Below are 21,961 nucleotides of genomic sequence, written 5' to 3'. Positions count from 1 at the left end.
TTTCCCCAACAGGTTTTTTCTATATTCTGATCAATATATAAAAAATTCAAGCAATTTGGAGGAGGTCACTTCCATTGACTGCCTGATTCTTACAAAAAATGACTCTTAACATAAACTTAATCACAACTAAAGCAGTTTTAAACGCAAACTAAAGTAACTATAAAAACACTAAAAAATGTTTTCTATGTTTTATTATCATTTATCTTTTAACCAACATATTTCTACATCTACTATGATTGTATTTCGCTCAAGATTTTATACTTTGCTTGGTGTCGATGGTAACCTTCAGCTTGATTTTTGTTTAACAAAATTATTGTGATTCAATTAATTTTGTTTCTAATGGAAAAACGTTAAAGTTGGGAACTTTTAATTCTGACTAGTTTAAAAAAGTTTTGCTTTAGACCACTACTTCGAGTCATTTTTTTTATTATTCCTTTCACTCAGATTTTTAGTAAAAAAATTTAATTTCTTCATAAATAGTATAATACTTGTAAATTTGTGGTGTTTTGATTTGACCTTTGACAAAAAATTCTTTCATATTTGCATCACATATTTTTTTCCTCAATCAATTTCAACATCAATAAGTTTTCAATTAAAGTTTGTTTTTATTAAATCTTGAAATAGCAATATTAAAATATAATTTTCAATAGCAATGATATTAATATCTTACACAATAACTATTTTCCATGAGTTTGTTTTACCACCATCAGAGGAGCAAAGTTTAGACGAGTATTTTGATCAAAATGATATCGATTTTCTCAGAGAAAAAGTTGAATTTTTATCTAACTTTTTTTATTCAATAAAGTTATTTTATTGATTAAAAATATGCCAATTTCTAAAAAAAGGTTACTTGTTTCAAAAGATTCTCGTTGTCTCCTTAATTATCTTTGGGTAAAAAGTTGCTCTTGGCTCGACTAAAAGTGCTACCAGTCTGTTAACTGTGTATATTGTTTAGAAGTTATGTCAAACTTAAGTAAGAGAAAACGACAAAATTATTTTTGGAACCTTTTAATAAATGATCTGATACCATCCCTTCCCACACACGAGGCAACAAAAATGGATTTACCACGCCAGCTTTTGATATTTTTTAAGTGACGTGTCCTCCTATCAATTTAATCATTAAAAATAGTGAAAAAATAGTAAATAATAATTATTTAATACTTAATCCTAATGTTGAGACTGTAATCGTTTGCAGTCACCGCATTGAAAAGACACCAAATTGAAAGGGAGAAACGTACGTTTCTCCCAATGTATATATATATACTTATTGCTAAGATTTGCTGACTTGCTTGATTTAACATTAGTGAGATCTTTATTTAATTTATTTATTAAAGTAAAAGGGTTTTGGTAAATATTTATATAATGTTTATTGTAGTATCTAAATAACTTAAACTTAAATTAAGTAGATAGTTGGGTTTAGGAATATTATGGGCACATGGACACACGTCCGGACTCTGTACACATTATTATCATTTCTTATTATACAACTATATTCTAAATATAAGTTCAAAAGCACTGTACAAATTCTAAAAAAAAATTGTTCTTATGTTTCAGCGGAATCTGTGACTGACTATTTTAAAAGAGCAGTTACCATCCCTCTTAGTATAACAACGGAAAAGAATTTGTTGGAGACAACACTTTGAATCTTTTTGAAATTTTTATATAGATAATTTTCCAAATATTATTTTTTTTTAGACAAAGAGCTTTTTTTTTCAGGAAAATTATTAGCAAAGTTTCTTTGAGATTATTCCTGAAAGTATTTTTTTTAACGCTTAAATCAATCTCATTTCCTGGTTTCGAAAATATTTAGATATCACTAAGTATACTAGGAGCACTTTATGTAACTTCATGTAAACATGTGAGAAGGTTTTCTGTTATGCGTATGTTAAAGGCTATACAAAAAGAACAGTGTCGGGAAATTAACCTATTGGTTTAACTTTAATGTCTTCTTCGCAGTTTCTAAAGTTGAAAATATAATTAACTGATGTTGCAGATGTACGCTTTAAGTTCTGATGCGGAAGTTATTCTTATGTTAGTTAATATCATTCAAAGCGTAATATTACTTCAAAGCGTAATATTATATATATTCTGATTTATGTTGAAAAACGATTTTTGTATACCAAGGAAATCAACCCAGCTGGCATTTGGTTCTAAAACGACGTTTTTCGAACGTTCAAAAGTGTTTTTAAATGTTTAAAAGTGTTTAAAAAACGTTTAGAACGCCTTTTGAACAATTAAAGGACGTCTTTTTAGGACCAAATGACGACTGGGAATTGTTTAATCATTGCGTTTTTAAAGATGACCTTTCTTTTTAAAGTCAAGGCGTAACGACCAACAAAACATTACGTTGTTGTGTTGACGTCTAATTATCACATGATTTTAATTATATTTAAAATTCCTTGTAAATTTTATTTCAATACTTTCTTTTATAAAGCGTGACTTGGATTTATATTTGTTAATAATTTGTTTCGCTATAAAAATAGCTTCAAGTAGCCACTAAGGTTTATTAGTTTTTTTTATTTTATTCAATATCCAATGATGAATAAAGCATCGGTTTAGTATATGCTTTATTTCAACAATTGAATATAAAATGGATATTTAATATTATATTAAATATGTTATTATATAATATTTTTATTACGGTATTTTTGGTGTTGATAAATTAAATAGTAAATTTTTATGGTTGACCCAACCGTTTTTGTTATTACACTTTTGCTACAATTTTGCTTTTTTAATTTTATACTAATAATAATAATATGTGAAAAAAAAAAAAAATAACGCAGCATGACATTAGTAAAATATTCGATATTGGGTATTATATGTAACATATAATACCCAATATCGAATATTTTACTAATGTCATGATAACGGATATGTTACTAATATATTTATTAACATATTATGTTAATAAATATATTAGTAACATATCCGTTATCATATAATACCCAATATTGATATTATACAGATATCATTATATAGATATAGATATTATAATATATATATATATATATATATATATATATATATATATATATATATATATATATATATATATATATATATATATATATATCATATAATACCCAATATTGATATTATACAGATATCATTATATAGATATAGATATTATAATATATATATATATATATATTTATATATATATATATTTATATATATATATATTTATATATATATATATATATATATATATATATATATATATATATGTATAAATATATATATATATATATATATATATATATATATATATATATATATATATATATATATATATATATATATATATTATATATATATATGATATTGGAGATTAATCCGATTGTTTTTAAGTAAGTTGTTATATTTATCTATTGCAACTAGATTGTATTCTGCTATATCATTTAAAGTTTTCATAAAGTTTGCTGTTAATTTAACAAGTTTGCATTCTTCATCTTTTACCCATAGGTTGACATCCTTGAATGGAAATTTTGTGAAAGGTTCAGTTAAGTTAAAAAATCTGGAGGTATTGGATGATACAAAATTATCAGATTCTTTTATCTGTAGATCTTCTTGCTTTAGTGTTATCTGCTTCAATGAATACTCTTTGCCTGGTTTTTCCAAAACACTAACCATCTAATTTTACATCAATATATATATATATATATATATATATATATATATATATATATATATATATATATATATATATATATATATATATATATATATATATATATATATATATATATATATATATATATACAGTGATGGGCATAGTTAACTAATTTTTTAGTTAACTTTAAGTTAAACTACTTTTTTTTAGTTAAATGCATTAGTTAAACTAAATTTTTTTATTTAAGTTAAACTTTTAGTTTAACTAACTTTTTTCCTAGTTTAGTTGAAAAAGTTTAACTAAATTTTTATTAACTAAATTTTTTATATATCGCCAAATAAATCGTTCTATTTCTATGCACCACTCACCTGACCAAGGACTCCAAGGATTCTGTTATTACTATTTTTATGTATTTATTTATTTAGTGCATGAACTGGACTTTTCAACATCATTTCCGCTTGGTCTGTATCAATAAAACGGTTAGCGGAAACATAAATTCATCAAAAAATTTTCTTGAGTTGAAAAAAAAAAAAGTTAAAAAGTTGAATTTTAGTTAACTATTTCTAATTAGTTTAAGTTAACTACTTTTTATAAAAAGTTTGTAACTAAAAGTTTAACTACTTTTTTTTAGTTTTATTTAGTAGTTTAGTTAAACTATAATAAAAAAGTTTGTTCCCCACTCTGTATATATATATATATATATATATATATATATATATATATATATATATATATATATATATATATATATATATATATATATATATATATATATATATATATATATATATATATATATATGTATGTATATATATATATATATATATATATATATATATATATATATATATATATATATATATATATATATAAATCATAAAAACTAATTCCAATAAATTCTTAAACAAGTACCACTAATGCCCAAGAAATTTTTTCATTGCTGTTTATCAAAAGTCAGTATTTACAGATTTATATAAAGTGATAATAGCTCTTTTTAGCAGCAACCAGGGTAATATTTTTTGGAAAAAAAGACTTGCAACTTTAAAACAATAGAGAAAAAGCTTAAGCTTAGCAGGTAGACCAATTTTAACATTATTTACATTATTTACAATGCTTTTTTGGACCTTTTTTAAAAAAAGTAAGCCTCATTAGAAGAATTCAGCCTTTATATGACAATAGTCTTCCAAGTACATCATACAAGACGAGGTTTATAAATAAGAGATTTATAGGTAGAGAACAAAATCAGGAGTAAGAAAATAGAAGAATAAAGAAGGCTAAAAACCTTAACAGATACTATATATTTAAGAATATAAATATTATTGCAATAATTAATAGCAGAAAACTGAGCTTACTGCTAATTAGTTGTTATAATTCACTATGATAATATATATAATAGTTCACCAGCCATAGCAACACCAAAGTTGTCACATTAGAGAGATCAAATTTAAGTTTGATCAAAAAATAATGACTTTTTATCAATTTTGTTAATATAGATAGACACTCAACCAAGAATGGATATTTGTGGTACACTAGAAGTTACTAAAATTGAAGGAGATTGTTGTCCATCAAGTATAACTGTAATACTGCGGTTATAAAAAGTCATTTAATAATTTTTAAAACTATTCCAGATACACCATATGAAGTGAGTTTATGGAGAAGACTTGTATGCCAGACATTGTTGAAAGCCATAGATATGTCAAGAACTATAGCCTTTGCCACATATCTTTCATCTAATGCATGGTCAAGTTTTTCTGTTATAACGGTTAACAATTCAGAGTAATGAAGAAAGTTGTGCAGAATACACTTGTAAGACTACGGCAGGAATGTTTTCTGAACCACTAACAGTAGGAAATATTAAGAGTGAAGTAACTTTGTTTCCTCTAATTAATTAAAGAAAAAGTTATTTTAAAATAGTTCTGCTTTATCCTTGGTATCAAACAATATTTATTTGCATTGGATTTTTTACAATAATAAAAAGACATTTGTTCTCTAGAGTTCTTCTTGCATAAGAAATGTTAATTTTATTATGTTAAGAATTAAAATGAAGCAAGTTAGAGAAAACCATGGGGTAGAGTGAGGGTTTCATGCCTGCCTGAATCCAAGAGAATATAAAGGAGATGCAGGTTTTAATAAAGAAAAAAAAAACATCAGCCCAAGGCAATCATAAGCCCATCATAAAGAAAGTCTTGAAAATCTTAGTAAATCTTTAAAACTGGGATTTTCATGATTTCATTTTATGATCAGTCATAGTCATTTCAATTGATCATGACTGATCAAATTTGGAATCACCTCTAATGGTGATTTAAATTTTGATCAATAGTTTCTAACTTGGATTTCAAATCCCAGTTAGCCAGTCATAATCATTTTATGATCATGACTGGCTAACTGGGATTTTCATGATTTTCTTTTTGAAATGGAAATGGTTCTTGGTCCATGATGGAAATAGGTGTCCCTAATCATTAAGAAATGTCTAAAGGGGACAATCAGTAGTTGTTCAGTTTAGCAATCTAGAAAATGGTTTGAGGGCTCGTTGTCCAGCATCTTATTTGACCTCTAAGTATATGTTTATGCCAAGCATGTGATTATTTGAGTTTTTATGAATCAAAGGATTATAGCCATTGACACATTGATAAAATCCAAAAATGAAGCACCTGAATATCAATCTTACAAAGTGCAAGTAGGTAAGATGATTTTTACAAGAGTTAAGATTCAATGAATGAGAAACTACTTTAAAGACCTTCAGGTTGTATCAAAGCACAAACATTTTGTATAGTTTTTTGATAACCCATCTATCTACAGGTTTATGAAATCTTTATGCACATTATTCTCTAGTTTATGATGGAAGCTTTGAATAGGCAAGAAGTGTACCATATTCCAACTAAAATTGGAAAATGGTACACAATTTCTTTATCTTGCATCTATATCTTGCATGTTAGATTCAAGACTTTCTGAAATTTTTTTAAAATCTTGATTCTGTCTGTTTTTACTAAATACCAGTTGATCAAGGTGTTAGCCAGCCCAATGACACCATGTACACTACCGAATTCCCAATAAGTTTAAAATTCCTGAAATTTAAAAATCTTTTTCTTTTAAGTAACAGGACAATGAAAATTTCAATAAAAGTTCTCAGTATTTTGTAGAACAATAATAATAAATATTCCCAATATCGCAAAAACATGGTAAAAAAATTGCTGGTTAGCGCTGATATAAATTAAAATAACGCTGATAAAAATTGCTGGCTAATGTTGATATAAAAATTTGATAGATTAAAACTAAAAGATTGATTTGCTAGAATCAATACAAATGCAGCTTTTCACTCAGTTTATCACTTAGTTTATGAGTTCATCTATTTTATAATTTTTTTTTACAATCTTCTGTTTTTCTCAAATTTTCTTCTTTTTAAATTAATACTTTTTGCTTTTTTGGCACAAAAAAATAAATTAAAAAAAAAAATATTTTTTATTAATCTTCTTTTTTTTTTTCTTAAACTAGTTTATTTCTGAGATTTTAATTTAGTTTTACACTGTAATATTTTGTATCATATCATAAATGCATCAGAAAAACAATTGTCAGCAACAGTTGTTTTTCTGATATTTATTCAAGCATCTTAAAGTTTTCTAGAAAAATTGTTAAAAGCAACCAAATTTGTTAAACTCTACTTTAATAGAGTTTGAAAATCTATTAGAAAGTATTAAATTGCTTTTTTATTGATATGATTTATTATTGTATAAATATCATTTTGTGTTGTGTTTCTTTTTATTTTCATATTTAAAAAGTTCCATCCTTACTCTTTTAAAAATATTTTTTCCTAATTTGAAAAGTTTAAAAATCACACTGAAATAACTCCAAGCGAGAAAGCAAGTTTTAAAAAAAGATTTTGTAATTAAGACTTAAATGAATGAGTTCGATACTTTTTTTATTTTTTTTATTTTTTTTTTAATGTTATTTATCTCTCAAAAGGCCACTACAGATGAGGAGGCCACTACAGATGTAGAGGTTATAACCCTCTCTCAACTCTATAACTCAGAAACACGAACCTTGATGAACAAGGCCGCTGCGCGGAGAAACAAGTTGTACTACCAGGAACATGGTGGGGATCGAACTCAGAACCTTTCGCTTATAAAGCGAGCACTTAACCACTACCGCATGTAAAACTTTTATAATTATTTTTGTTTTTAGTCAAATTTAAATGAACAAATTTTTAATACTGTTTATTAAAAAAGATTTAATATAAGATTTAAATAAGCGTGTATCTATTATTTTTATTTAAATCAAGTCATATTTTAAATTCTAATTTAATAACACAACTTTAAAAATATTGTTTATTAAAAAGTTTTTTAATAAATAATCTTTATTTTTTTAAGGTTTTAAATTAAAGATATAAAATTTAAATAGCTTTTTTGAAAACTACTAAAGCTCTTTATTTTGTTAACATCTAATGAAATTCTTACATCTTTTGAACTTATAGTGTTTATTTAAAATAATGTCAAAACATTAAGAAAAAATCTTTTACTCCAAACTTTTTTACCTTAGCGACACTTACAAATACCTAACAATGAATAAGTGTATTTTTGCCTTTTTTTAATCATTGCGTAATTATGTAAAACTTATTCAAGCAATATTTTATTTTAAATGCGCAGAAAATATATTTTTTACTATTTTTGTTTATGAAAGTAAAATACAACTCAACCCCAAAAACATTAAATTTTGCTGTTTAAAAAAAATTGTGTTTTTGCATAAGCTTTATTACACCTGTGTAAACTGACTTGCACCAGTGTGGAGTCAGGCATGGGTAATTGTCCATCATTTCTGCTGAGGCCTGTGTGTGTGTGTATATATATATATATATATATATATATATATATATATATATATATATATATATATATATATATATACATATATATATATATATATATATATATATATATATATATGTATATATTTATATATATACACACACACATACACACACACACATACACACACACACACATAAACCTTCTCAGGCAATGCATGTGGTTGCACGCCTTTTATGATGCGGTAGTGACATAGTGGTAGAGCGCTCGCTTCATAAGCAAAAAGTTCCAAGTTTGATCCCCACCGCATCCCTGGTAGTACCGCGCTAAACTTGTTTCTCTGCGCAGCAACCTTGTTCGTCAAGGTTCGTGTTTCGGAGTTATAGAGTTGAGAGAGAATTGCAACCATAATTAAAGTAGCCTCCTTGACTGTAGTAATCTTCTTGGCCTGGGGGAGGTGAATTCAAACATAAAAAAATTTTGGCCATGATTTTTTGCATATATTGATAATTTGCGTGTTTTAAAAAATGGGCTGAAAAAACCAAACTAGCTTGAAGAGAAAATTAAAAATAAGCCATAAACTGAAAAGAGAAACAAATTTAACAAATGATAAAATAAATAAAAGATAAACCAGAGAAAATCTAAGCAAAAAACTAATATATTTTTTCAATTTAAAAGTGTCTCAATAGTTCAAACTTAATTAATTTAATTTAAAAGCAATTCAATTAATAGTTTGAAGCTAATTATTTTTCTATATTGCTACTTTTATTTAGCGCTTAGGTTGATTAATTGTGTCATTTATGAGGCGCTGCTGCTATATCGGCATTAGATAAGGGTTCAAATTTTACTAAGAAATATTTTTTTTTAATGTTTTATTTGCTTTGTAGACATTAGAAAATATCAAAGTTTCAAATTTTTAAATCTTAAAGTTTCAAAGTAATTAATCTCGGATTAATTAACTTTGAAACTTTGATTTTTTTAAAACTCTTTTTAGTGAAACACTTTTAAATTAGAATAAAAACATTAATTTTATGCTTTTATTTTTCTGTTTTTTTTATTTCATTTATTTTATCATTTGTTAAGACTTTTATATTTTTAGTTTAAACGCTTATATATATATATATATATATATATATATATATATATATATATATATATATATATATGTATGTATGTATGTATGTATGTATGTATGTATGTATGTATGTATGTATGTATATATATATATATATATATATATATATAGAGAGAGAGAGAGAGAGAGAGAGAGAGAGAGAGAGAGAGAGAGAGAGAGAGAGAGAGAGAGAGAGAGAACCCTTATATGTTGTCGGAAAGTTTTTTCCATATTTTGTTGACAAAAAGTAAAAATTAAAATGCAAGACCGGAATTTTTTTTTTTTATTAATTGATAGACTGCCTGCCCCAACCAAACCCTCAGTCGATGTAGCAGCACTCCCTTGCGGGTCAGGCTAAAAGATAGTAGGTGTAGCAGCACTCCCTTGCGGGTCAGGCTATTTGTCAGTCGATGTAGCACCACTCCCTTGCGAGTCAGGCTATTTGTCAGTTGATGTAGCAGCACTCCCTTGCCAGTCAGGCTATAAGATAGTCGATGTAGCAACACTCCGCGCATGATTTACAGTAAAAAAAATAAGAATATTTTATCAAAAAAATTAAAAATAAAAACATTTTATTAAAAAAGATAAAAATAAAAATATTGTTTATATTGTTAAAAACATTCAGAATGTTTTTAAAAACATTCTGGTCAATTAAATTTGCGTTTTTGTGGTTTTTTTAAAAAACGTTTTATTTGTAATTAAATTAATGGTTTTTACTTTCGTCCAACACGCAAAGGTTGGACTAAAGTCAAAAGTTTGTGTGTGTGTGTCTATTTGTATTATGGTTGTTTTAGGGCAGTTGAATTAAAATGGTAAAGGTCAGGAATCGCATTAAAAAAATACACGAGTCACTTTTTAGAACTAAAGAACTTTCAAAAGATAAAACTGGAATATTAGATACTAAATTGAGACGATGTTTGACAACATTTGATATATCATTAATTGGAATTAGTTCAACACTTGGTTCTGGTGTTTATATTTTAACAGGAGAAGTTTCTGAAAACATAACTGGTCCTGCTATTATTATCTCTATTACTTTAGCAGCTATTGCTTCCATTCTATCTGGGTTATGCTACACTGAATTTGCTGCTCGTGTACCAAAAGCTGGTTCTGCTTATGTGTATAGTTATGTTGTAATTGGTGAGTTTTTTGCTTTTGTTGTTGGGTGGAACTTGGTTTTAGAGTATGGGATTGGTGCTGCTGCAGTTGTTAAAGGCTTCACCAAATATACAGATGCTTTGTTCAATAATCAAATAGAAAATTATACTGCAAGTGCCATTGGACATTTTCATGTTTTTGGTCAAGATACTTATCCAGACATTTTCTCATTAATTGTTTGCATATTGATAACTGTTCTTGTTGCATTTAGTGTTAAGATATCAGCACACTTTAACAGCTTATGTACTGTAGCAACAATCTTGGTGATTGTTATGGTTGTTGCTATGGGTTCATTTTATGCCAAAGTAGACAATATAAAAAATTTTTTCCCATACGGTGTGAAAGGCATGATAGCAGGAGCATCATCTTGTTATTATGCATTTATTGGTTTTGATGCGGTTTGCATGGTGTCTGAAGAAGCAAAACGACCCAATAAATCTGTACCTGCTAGTGTTATAATAACTATATGTAAGTTTAAATATTAGCATTTTAATTATTCCTTAAAGTTATTGTATAAATATGCATAATAAATAATTTGCTTTATGCTATATTTTTATTAGTTTAACTTTTTCCATAGTGACGTGTTATGTTGGTTTTGTTGCAACGTCACTTGTTTTAAATATGATGATTCCATATCATGAAATGCAAGGAAGCGCATCTCTAGCCACTGCATTTGAAAAGGTAGGTTATACTTTTTCAAGGTATCAATATATTTGTAATATTTTGTGAACCTATTTATGATAGTAGTTTCCTATTTTATATACTTTAAATGTGTGTATGTGTCTATATATATATATATATATATATATATATATATATATATATATATATATATATATATATATATATATATATATATATATATATATATATATATATATATATATATATATATATATATATCAGGCCTTATTTTAAATAAAAAATGCTTAATGAATTAGCTTAACACAATATTTGATGTCATAAAATTCTCTTAATTTTTCTTTATTTTTTAAAAACATTAACTTTTTTAAATTAATCCAATAATATTAATTACTGCAAAATGAGTTAAATGTTATTTAACAGCTTTCTTATTATTACTATAAGGGAATGTTTATTTTTTATTTTATTTTTATTATTAAATAATTAAATTTAATATTGCATGTTTAAAAATGTTTGATATTAACAAATTTCTTTCTTTTCTCAACCTGATAGATGACCCTAATTCCAAGGGCTGTATATATGTAATTAAATATATTAGAGATGTATTAAAACCAGTTGATGCAGAGTCTCCGATTCTGGGTACTCAGAAGAAAGTACTGGGTCCAAGTCTGGGTACCAAGAACTGGATTCATTTTAAATAGTTGGAATAAAAGCTTGTGAAATCTTTAGTGCTGAATTGTTTCCACAAAATAATGTTGATTAATTTGCGCTAATTAAGTTTGCTTAAATATATCAAGTTTCTTTTTAATAAACAACTATATTTGAGCGAGTTATTTCCTAAACGCCACAACAATTAATAAGTTTTCTTCTGATTTACATTTATTTTACTATTTGTTAACAGGCTTGGTCAGGAAGCGGGTGCGATCGCACCTTCCACGCAATTTTATTTAGTTGCGCTAACTTGGCCACTGCTTTTTAATAACTGCGTTTTCAATAAAATTTAAAAAATAGTAATCATCAAAGTTAGTAAAATTAATAATCAAATAAACATGCAGGGACTTACAGGCGACTAAACATAAACATTCATATATACAAAGTGAATTTTAAGTGGATGAACACTGTGCCAGTAATTTGACCAAAACACTAACATACTTTTGTATAAATAACTGTTGCGGTGCTGGTTCACCCGTGACTTATGGGTGAACCAGCATTGCATTCCATACAGAACAAAAATATACAAATATATTAAAAAGCCTACTCACTAAATACACCAGCAGTTTTGTGAAGCAATTCTGCCTCCTCTTCATAAATATATTTAACTTTTTAGTTTAACCATTAAAGTTTGCTTTATTATAATTTGATGCAATAAAAACATGTTTCTAGTTTGCAAAAGACCAAATAAAATCATTAATTTTCTTAGAATGTTATATGCTTTTTATATATTTGTTTTTAATATATATTATAGTAAAATAAACCAATAGACTTAAGTAAAATGTAAAGTTATTAAATGTATACATAATGTGCAGTTTGGAAACCTGTCATTATAGACTGCTGTTTCAGGAGTCTGGCACATTGCGAAATTTTTTTAAAACATTAAGACGATGCTAAAAGAAAAGATTGTTATAATATTTTTATAGTAACGCAACAATTTGATAATTTCTTTTGTTTATCCTACTTAAGATAAACAAAAAAGAATTGTTTTAAACATTTTGAACTATTATATATTACAAACTATTATATATTACAAACTATTATATATTACAAACTACGCAAAGCATTAAATAGTTATAACAATATATTTACTTTTTATTTATTATATAGTTCAACTACTGTTAGTTTTATTAGAATCTTGTTGAAATAAAACATAAATGCTTAAATAAATAATTATACTATAAGCTTTGATAAATTGAAGAATGTTGGTTTCTTTTCTAAACCATCATTAATAGTAAGTTGTTACTTTTTGTAAAAGTGTTGTTGAATTTTATAAAAAAAGTTATAAAAGAGAGAAGTTTAGAAATAATTTATTCTAAACATAATTTATTTTGTTTTAGTTGAGTTTTTTTCTTCTTTAAGAATTTCATTTTTTTTTTTAGTTAATTTTTTTAGAAGTTGTCTCCTGTCAAGTAAAGATTTTTTTTGCGCTTTTTGAAATATTCTTAAAGCATCTAATAAGCCATGGCCATGTTGTTGCAAATAAACAATATATGCATGGTCAGATGTAGATTGCGATTGTACCTGCTTCCCGACCAAGCCTGTGTTAAGGTTGAGTGCATGCTTACTCAATCATTAACATGTTGAAAAATAATAAGTAATTGTTATTTTCATGAAATATATTGGAGATTTATGCAGTTAAAATTTGAAATTGGTCTCTTTACTACAAGTTAGAAAATCTATAATTTATTAAAAAAGCACAAGTTTAGGAATAAAAAAAACTTTTGAAAAAAGAAAAATGCGCATAAGTCATAGTGGGATGGCAAGCCATTTCATAAGCCATTTTTACCTAATTTTGATGAAAATAATTTTTCCATTTTTCTTTCAACAAAGTTTTTTGAGCAGTAACTGATGAATAGTTTTTGGGTTCCATCTAGAGTATATACAATTTTATAATCCAGTTCATCTATCCATTCCATCTAGAGTATATACAATTTTTAAATCTAGCTCATCCATCTATTTCATCTGGAGTATATGCAATATTTTATTCCAGTTCATCCATTCATTTTGTCTAGAGTATATGCAACTTTTTAATCCGTCATTTTATTAACCTGAAAAATGTTAAAATATTTACTTTTTATTTTTAATGTCTATTTTCATTGCACAAAGAACAAATATAAATTTGCCTAATTTCACACACCGTTTTTCAGTAATTACTCCAAATATGTAAATTATAAAAAATTTGTATTCAAAATGACAGAAAACTTTTTGTTAATTAATAATTATCCAGTTTTTAGAAATAAGGTTTTTTAATTAAAAAAATCCTCAAACTGCAATTTTTGATAAATTAGCTGATAAAAAAGTTGAAGTTAACAATAAAAACACCATTTAGTATAAAGCATAACTTAAAATTAGTCTTATATAATCTTTGTTATTTGCTTTTGCTATTTTGTTTTTGTTTAGGTCTTCATTTGCAAGTTGTTGCATTTTCTAATACTTTGTTATATTTGTTTTGCTAATATTTATCACAATTCTGTTGATATTCCAATCTTGCTGAATAGCAACACCCTTACTGTGTTGTTTACTTTCTGCCTGCTTCTGATAAAGTTACTTTCTGCATCTGATAAAGTTACTTTATTGTGTTTGCTATTTTCTTACTCTTAAATCCATTCTCTTCATCTATAAATATTTTATTTATCCTTGTATGGAATACATTTGTAATATTTGATAATAGTTGTCACTCCACTGGATCATATTTGTCATAGTTGTCACACCACTCCTAATTTAATTTAACTTATAGCTTGACAACTTTACTTTGGTTACATTACCCCTGCACCAATTTAAATTATATATTTTTTAACATTACATATCATGTGTTTAATGTTTTGTTATTGTGTCTATTGTTTGTTACCAATTTTATACTTATTGGTTGATAGTAACCAGTTTCATACAATTCCATTAAGGTAAATTTTAGTAGATAGTTTTTAATTGATTGAATTTAATATTTTTTAAAGGTTGTAGTAAAATATTTATCAGTTTTAATTATCATTTTTATTAGGTTGTTTGACTTTAAAATCATAGGAATGCACACACAATAAAGACATTTTGTATTACCTTATATGTTTATTTTCAGATGCTTTTTTTATAAACAAGTATTTACATATGTTTTTATAATAATTTTTATTTAGGTTAATCTTCCTGCAGCTAAATACATTATTGGTATTGGAGCCATCTTTGGTCTTCTAGGTAATGCTATTTCTTCCATGATGATGATGCCTCGATTCCTTTATTCAATGGCTCAGGATGGATTAATATTTCCAGTATTCAGCAGAGTCAATGAAAAGACAAATATACCACTATATGCAACCTTTTTAGGAGGACTTTTAACAGGTAACTTTTGATATATATTTACTTAAAAAGTAATGTTTAGCATCTTTATATGCAAATTCTTATTAAGGAATGATTAGCATTTTTAGACCAAAAATAGGGTGAATAGAAAGTCTAGATATAATAACACAACTTGTTTCTTTAAATGCCTTGGTAATCCAGGTGTGTGTTTCTTGTATTGTAGTGACCTTTACTATCAGAAAGGCAACTTAAAAAACAAAAAAATTTAAACCATTAGGTAGTATTAAAGTAAAGTTAAAATTTTTATCCTACATAGTTAAAGGTAATTTTTTAGAGGATAAGTTGATTTTTTAGAGGATAAGTTGATTTTTTAGAATGTCAATGTCACAGCGTTGTCAATGCCACACATAAATATTAGCAAATTTAGGTTGAAATGCTGCATTTCAACATAAGTTTGGAGACTTTTTAAGTATTAAAATGGCTTTAAAAAAATTTAAATTGTGTGCTAATTTTTAAATTAATTTAAATGATACTATTCAAGCCTTTCTAGGAGATGCCTGCTGTTTTTTATCTTGTTCATGCATACAGGGTGTTAACCAGGAATAAATTTGATACAGGATTATGACAAAAATGTGAATTTAGCAAAATATTTCTCGATCCCTCCTCACCCTCCCTCGTCCCTGAGATTGAAATGTGTTCCGGGACTGCCTGGGTCCCTTCCTTATATTCTCTCTTCTTCTACATCACTTCAGCAATCATACATTGATTATTGGGCAGCTACAAAAATAAAATAAATTACTGTCTGTAACATTTATTGAAGATGAATATGAAACCTACACAAAGTTAAACATAATTTCACAACGGCACGGCAAATTAAACTCTGATTTCCAAAGATATGTTAAGAATGATATATTTTTATATTATTTTAATCAGTGTATATTTATGATTATTAAGAGTTATATACTTGATTTATTTTTAATCTTAACATATCATTGCCGCTTTCATTTTAAGAGAACTTTTGAATATATATTTATTTTTCACTAGTGGGCGTTAAAAGGTGATTTTTAAAGTAGTATTGTATGTTCAATGAAAATCTACTTCTAATTATTGTTTAAATTCTGCTTGGCGCTTTTTATTGATGAACTCTTACACCATCATGAAATAAATTATGTTATCAAAAGAAATGTTTTAAAAATAGAAAAATAGAAAAGGTTTTAAAAATAGTAAACACAAGATCGTAAATTTCTTATTTCACATTTATTGCGAATTTTATAATTAATATTAGTTTTCTTTATACATAATAGCTTAATAAAGTTACAATTACAAAGTCTCAGCAAAAACAGAAACAAATGTTGTTTAATTACAAAATAATATTGATCGCAAGTGATTGCATGATATCGTTGCAATGAAGAATACCAATAATTATTTTCTCATTCATGGTCATAAAATGTTATTATGACTAAATTTTTTAAAAACACTTAAATTTGCTTTTATTTTTGTTTTGAATTCAAGCAAGTTTTCTTGTTTTCTAAATTTTTAGTTCCAATATGTTGTATGAAAAAAAAAAACATTTTTGCTTAATTGAACCCTTGAAGGGTTCAATTAAGCGGTCGTGAAATGAAAAATCCGGAAAAATATCTGGTCTTCAAAATTTTAGTTTATCTAAAGCCGTGTTCTTTGTTTTCAAGGGGCAAATCAATTTAAATTTGTTAGAAAAAGTTATAAAAATAAAATAAAAACTTACGACTAAAAAAGTAATAACACTCTAGTAACAAACTGCATTATAAAAGTAATAACACTATAATAGTGTTATTACTTCTATAAAATTTATAGCTTTTAACTTTTGCACTTATAACTTTTATAATTCATTCTTAGTTGTTTAAGTGTATTTGTAAAAGTTTCTGAAATTTTTAATAATATTTGAATATCCATTTTAGTTTTTCAGATGTTTTTTTACTTTGAATAAAGTTTGAAATTACTAATGTTGTTTGAACAAAAAATGAACCTTGAAAGTTATAAGTGCTTTATAAAAGTAATAACACTGTTATAGTTTTATTACTTTTATGGTGCAGTTAGTTACTAGAGTGTTATTACCTTTGTAATCATTAAAAGTTTATTGTTTTGTTTTATTTTTTATAACTTTTTTGCTAACAAACTTAAAATAATTTGCTCTTTGAAAACAAAGTACACGGCTTTGGATAAACTAAAATTTTGAAGACCAGATATTTTTCCAGATTTTGCATATTGCGATCGCTTAATTCAACTGTTGAACTTATATTTCAGAGGTGGTTTTTTAGAAAAAGTTAGTTAAAAAATGATAGTAGATAAGTAAAAAAAGATTATACTTGATGCGATCATGTAATTCAGTTGATATAAAATACCAAACAAAAAAAAAGAAGAACAGTAACTAAAAGACTTACCGTAATATCCGCATTAATTAGAATTTTGAAAGTGTCTAATGTAAATGGCTTCTCGATATTTTGATTAAACTTTGTTAACAAAGCACATGTACAACTTGAAGTAGAGTTTTATTTAAATTTTCAGCCAAAACAGGCAAAAATTTTAAAGAATTAGCATTTGCAGGTGTTAAACCAAACAAATTTATTATTTTTTAAAATAATATTTGCTGTAGTTGGAAGGCATTGCAAAGAATTATTTGCAAGTATTGAGAAAGAAATTTTATAACCATGAGCGAGACTAGGTTTTTTTAAACCGAGACGAGAAGTTAGTACTTCTCGTGAGACCGAGAACGAGATGAGAAATTTAACAATTTTTGAAAACAAATTTATGAAAATGCAAGTAAAAAAAAAAAAATGTAAACATGGTTTTGACAAATAAACACAAATGACATTTGTCAAATGTAAACAATTTTTTAAAATATTAATTCAGAATTTTTTTGCCAAACTTTTCCAACAAGACAATGTTTTCTCTGATTAAGATGATTTGTTCTACTTTTTCTGGGTGTAAGTTGTGTCTGGATGATCGGACGACATTTCCACTTGAGCTAAAAACTCTCTCTGATTTAGTTGAACTTGCTGGAATAGTCTAGCTAATGAAGAGAGTTCTGGCAATGTATTTCAATACAGTTTCCATCAATCAAGAATTGGAAAGTCTTTTTTGGCATCAGGGAGATAATCATACTGGCACATTTTGCTCAAAATAGGATTCAGTTCAGATGTTGGCTCTTGTGTTTTAAGTCTGACGTTTAACTTGCGCTTCAGTTTTGAATTAGAGGACAAATCTGCTGAAAGGACTCTGGCAACAGGTTGGCACTCAACATTATCCTTAACCTGTGAGGCTAACCATTCTTTTGTTGTTTGAAATTTTTTGAAGAGCGTCAAGTGAAGTCCCTTTAAAGCAGGATTTAAGTAGTTTGCTGCAGCACTCAATAAGTTTCCAGTGAGACAAAGAGGAAATCTTTTCTCAATGCAGCTTTTCAAGTTTTTTGCATACAAGACACCATAGCCATTTTTTCCATCCGTCTCAATAAATTGATCAATTTTGTCATGGATTAAATAAAGAGAATCGGCGACAGTGTTAATTGTTGGAATAGACTCAGCCCACCACGTTTCTGTAGCTTCTTTAAGTGGTGCCAAAATTTCTACTGCTCCTTCAATTGATTTCCACTGTGATGCACTGATGGTCTTTGAAGAAAAAATATCTTTATCTGCACATAAGCTGATAATTGCACTCTTTATTTGTAGGACAGAAGCCATGCAATCCAGTTCACTATTCCATCTTGTGTCAACAGATTGGCGTAACTGTCTAAAATTGATTCCTTGAGCGTCTGATTCTGATTCAAGCAACTCAGCTGTGTGTCTGCCTGGGAATTGTTGGGCATGGGGTGTCCAGTGATGTAGTCTCTAATTTTCGTCAATAGCATGAAAAGTCCAAGAGATGTAGCTGTCCTGAGCTCCAAAGTCCAAAGGTCAGAAGTAAATGCAGCACTTTTTAGATTTGGCGTAATCTCCGTTATTATGCTCTTCATTCCAGCTTGAACTTCTCTTGACTGAATTGAAAGCTTTCTTAAATATGTTGTTCTGTGATGAAGGCTCAGTTTAGGGTTTGCAATGTCAAACAATTTCTTGAAACCTCTTCCTTCGACTGCTGAAAAGGATACCAGATCAGTGCAAAAGTAATCCAGCATTGCAGAGTCAAACTGTTTTTGAATGGAATTGTCTTTGTCATATTTGGACTTTGTTTCAAGCATTTCGACCATGGTTCGTTGTTTCTTCTTAGGAGGAGGAAGAAGAGAGTCGTCAGTTTTTTCAGAATACTCAACGTAATCTTAGCTGTGTTTTTTTTCGAGGTGACGATGAAGTCCGCTTGTGTTTCCATCTTTTGTTTTCAAAGACTTTTTGCACGCCTTGCATTCAGCACCGTCACTTGTTTTTTGAAAATATCTCCAGATTTTGTTTTTTCTTGGTGACATTTTTGATCATTGAAATGAGGCAAGAATATTTCTTTTCAATATGAACAATATGTGTCAAGTTGAATTCCACTGGTAAACTAATGAAATTAAGTCGAAAGTGCACCATTTTATACAAAAAGTTTTTGTATTTAAAATCTAATTAAAAATATTTAAAATCTAATTAAAATTTTGTAATTAGGTTTTTTTTTTAAATTTGATTAAAAAATCTAATTAAAAATTTAACCTTTTTTTGTCAAAAACAAATTAAATTTTTAATTAGATTTATTAAAATCACTGAGTCAAAATATTAATTAGTTGAAAAAACAAATTATTAAGCATTTTGTAAGTTATAATAATTTTTAATTTGTAAAATAATATAATATTTAAGTCCCATTTCTCACGAGAAACAAGAATGAGACGAGATCTCACTCATGGTTAGAATTTTATAAGCAAGTTACCAAGAAAATCCCTAAAACCGCTGGGAAAATCCTAATTTTCAAGAAGTCTTTTCCAAGAGACATTTTCGCAGTTATGCAATTGCACAGTTATACCAATAACAGTGATTTTAATTCAAGTATTACACAGTTATTAAATTAGAATTTCTTATGTTATTTTTCTATTAGTATTTAATAATAATTAATTTTCAATAATATTTAGAATTATTATTAAGCCTCAATTTGGCAAACTTTATTTAGAGAATGGAATTCTTTTACATTTAAATTGGAAATTTTAATTTTATGAGCATTTGGGAATACCGCGTTTGACGGGACCCCACAGGACTAGTTTACACCCTGGCATAAGTTTTTTATATAGACAACTTGGTTGCGAAAGTTTTATTATATTAGGCATTTTAATACTATGCTGAAAAAACTAAGTTTTAAAAACAAATGAAGCAAAACTAAGAAAAAAGGAAATTTAAATGAACTTAAATAGAAAAAAAAATTAATAATTTAAATAATTTGTGTACGGTTTTTATTTTCATTTCTAAAGGGTGGTTGTTATTTTCAGCAATGAAATTGGATAACGCAAAATAAAAATAAAAAAACTGTTTTTAGTTGACATTAAAAAGACTGATTTTTCTAGATTTTGTTTTTTTTTTTTTTAAATAGGAAAGCAAAAATATAAATTCCTATCGTTTGCAAAATATATTTGTAAAATTTTAATGTGACATGTATATATTGTCCCTATATGAATACATCTATGTAATACATGTGTATATACTTATATACACTCATATGTTGGTTTGTTCATGTTGCGTATAAACATATCTACCATATAGGCTTTATTTTCTATATAACTTTTTTAATTATATAATTGTACTTGTTTAATCAATACATGCACATTTAGCTTATTTGGATAAGTCGTTTACTTAATACACAGAATATCTGTGTTTTGAATCCCACCTCTCTAATTCTTCATTGTTTTTTCTTTTAAATCTTGCTGCTCATATATTTGCTTTGTACCCATCTTTTCTTTTTTTTATATAAAAAATCTTTCTGTGTTATGTTTTTGAATGATACACATATGTTCACATTCAGATTTCTTATACCATTTAAGCCTCTCAGTTTTTTTTAAGTAAAGTGCAAACACATAAATGCATAGTTTTTAGGCTGCAATTATGCCATGTCCTCTACACATTTTTCAACCTTTATTGTTTCAAATTACTTTTCTATTCTTGTATGATTTTTATCCCAACCTTTTAGCGCTTTTTTAATTTTGGATACCTGTTTTTAAATTCGGCTATGTGCCGATGTTCAAAACCTTCACTTAGTTCTACGGCTTCATTTAGTTCTGCCACTTCATTAAGTTTTACCGCTTTACTTACTTCTACCTGCCCTTTCCTTTTTGGACTACTATGTTATTGGTGAAGTATACGTAAACAATTATTATGCTTTTATACTAGACATGTGTCGAACACCTTTTAATAGTTTTTAACTAACTATTACTCTAATATAATCTTTTCTTCCTTGAGGCTCCTACATCTGTATGTGTTTCACTAAAGTAACTTTTTTCGAATATATTTGCAAATGTTAAATGTTAATGTAAGGGACCATCTATATATTATGTACACAAAAATCTCCAGGTTTAGACCCCCTCCCTCCCTGTTGCACCTTCTACATTTTTATATCCCCTTCCCTCCCCCATGCATGAGTATGCTTGGTGGTCTTATACAACCCACCCCCACCCCCTCCCTGCATTGACCCTAAAAAAAACAAAAGGAAAAA

At 26.9% G+C, this 21,961-nt stretch overlaps 1 protein-coding gene across 1 annotated transcript in view; it reads left to right on the top strand.

The window, feature by feature from the left end:
- Positions 1-2,406: 2,406 nt before the first annotated feature.
- Positions 2,407-21,961, top strand: part of LOC124811203 (high affinity cationic amino acid transporter 1) — a 30,062-nt gene continuing 10,507 nt past the window's right edge. The window contains exons 1-4 of the mRNA XM_065804793.1: positions 2,407-2,501; positions 10,321-11,152; positions 11,262-11,365; positions 15,166-15,367. Coding sequence (XP_065660865.1) covers positions 10,336-11,152; positions 11,262-11,365; positions 15,166-15,367 — 1,123 coding nt within the window. The 5' untranslated portion in view covers positions 2,407-2,501; positions 10,321-10,335. The remainder of the gene's footprint in view (positions 2,502-10,320; positions 11,153-11,261; positions 11,366-15,165; positions 15,368-21,961) is intronic.

The sequence above is a fragment of the Hydra vulgaris genome, chromosome 09 (genome assembly GCF_038396675.1).
Source record: "Hydra vulgaris chromosome 09, alternate assembly HydraT2T_AEP".
Classification (NCBI taxonomy): Eukaryota; Metazoa; Cnidaria; class Hydrozoa; order Anthoathecata; family Hydridae; genus Hydra; species Hydra vulgaris.
Note: the sequence above shows the minus strand (reverse complement) of the source record. Positions and strands in the feature narration are given on the sequence as shown.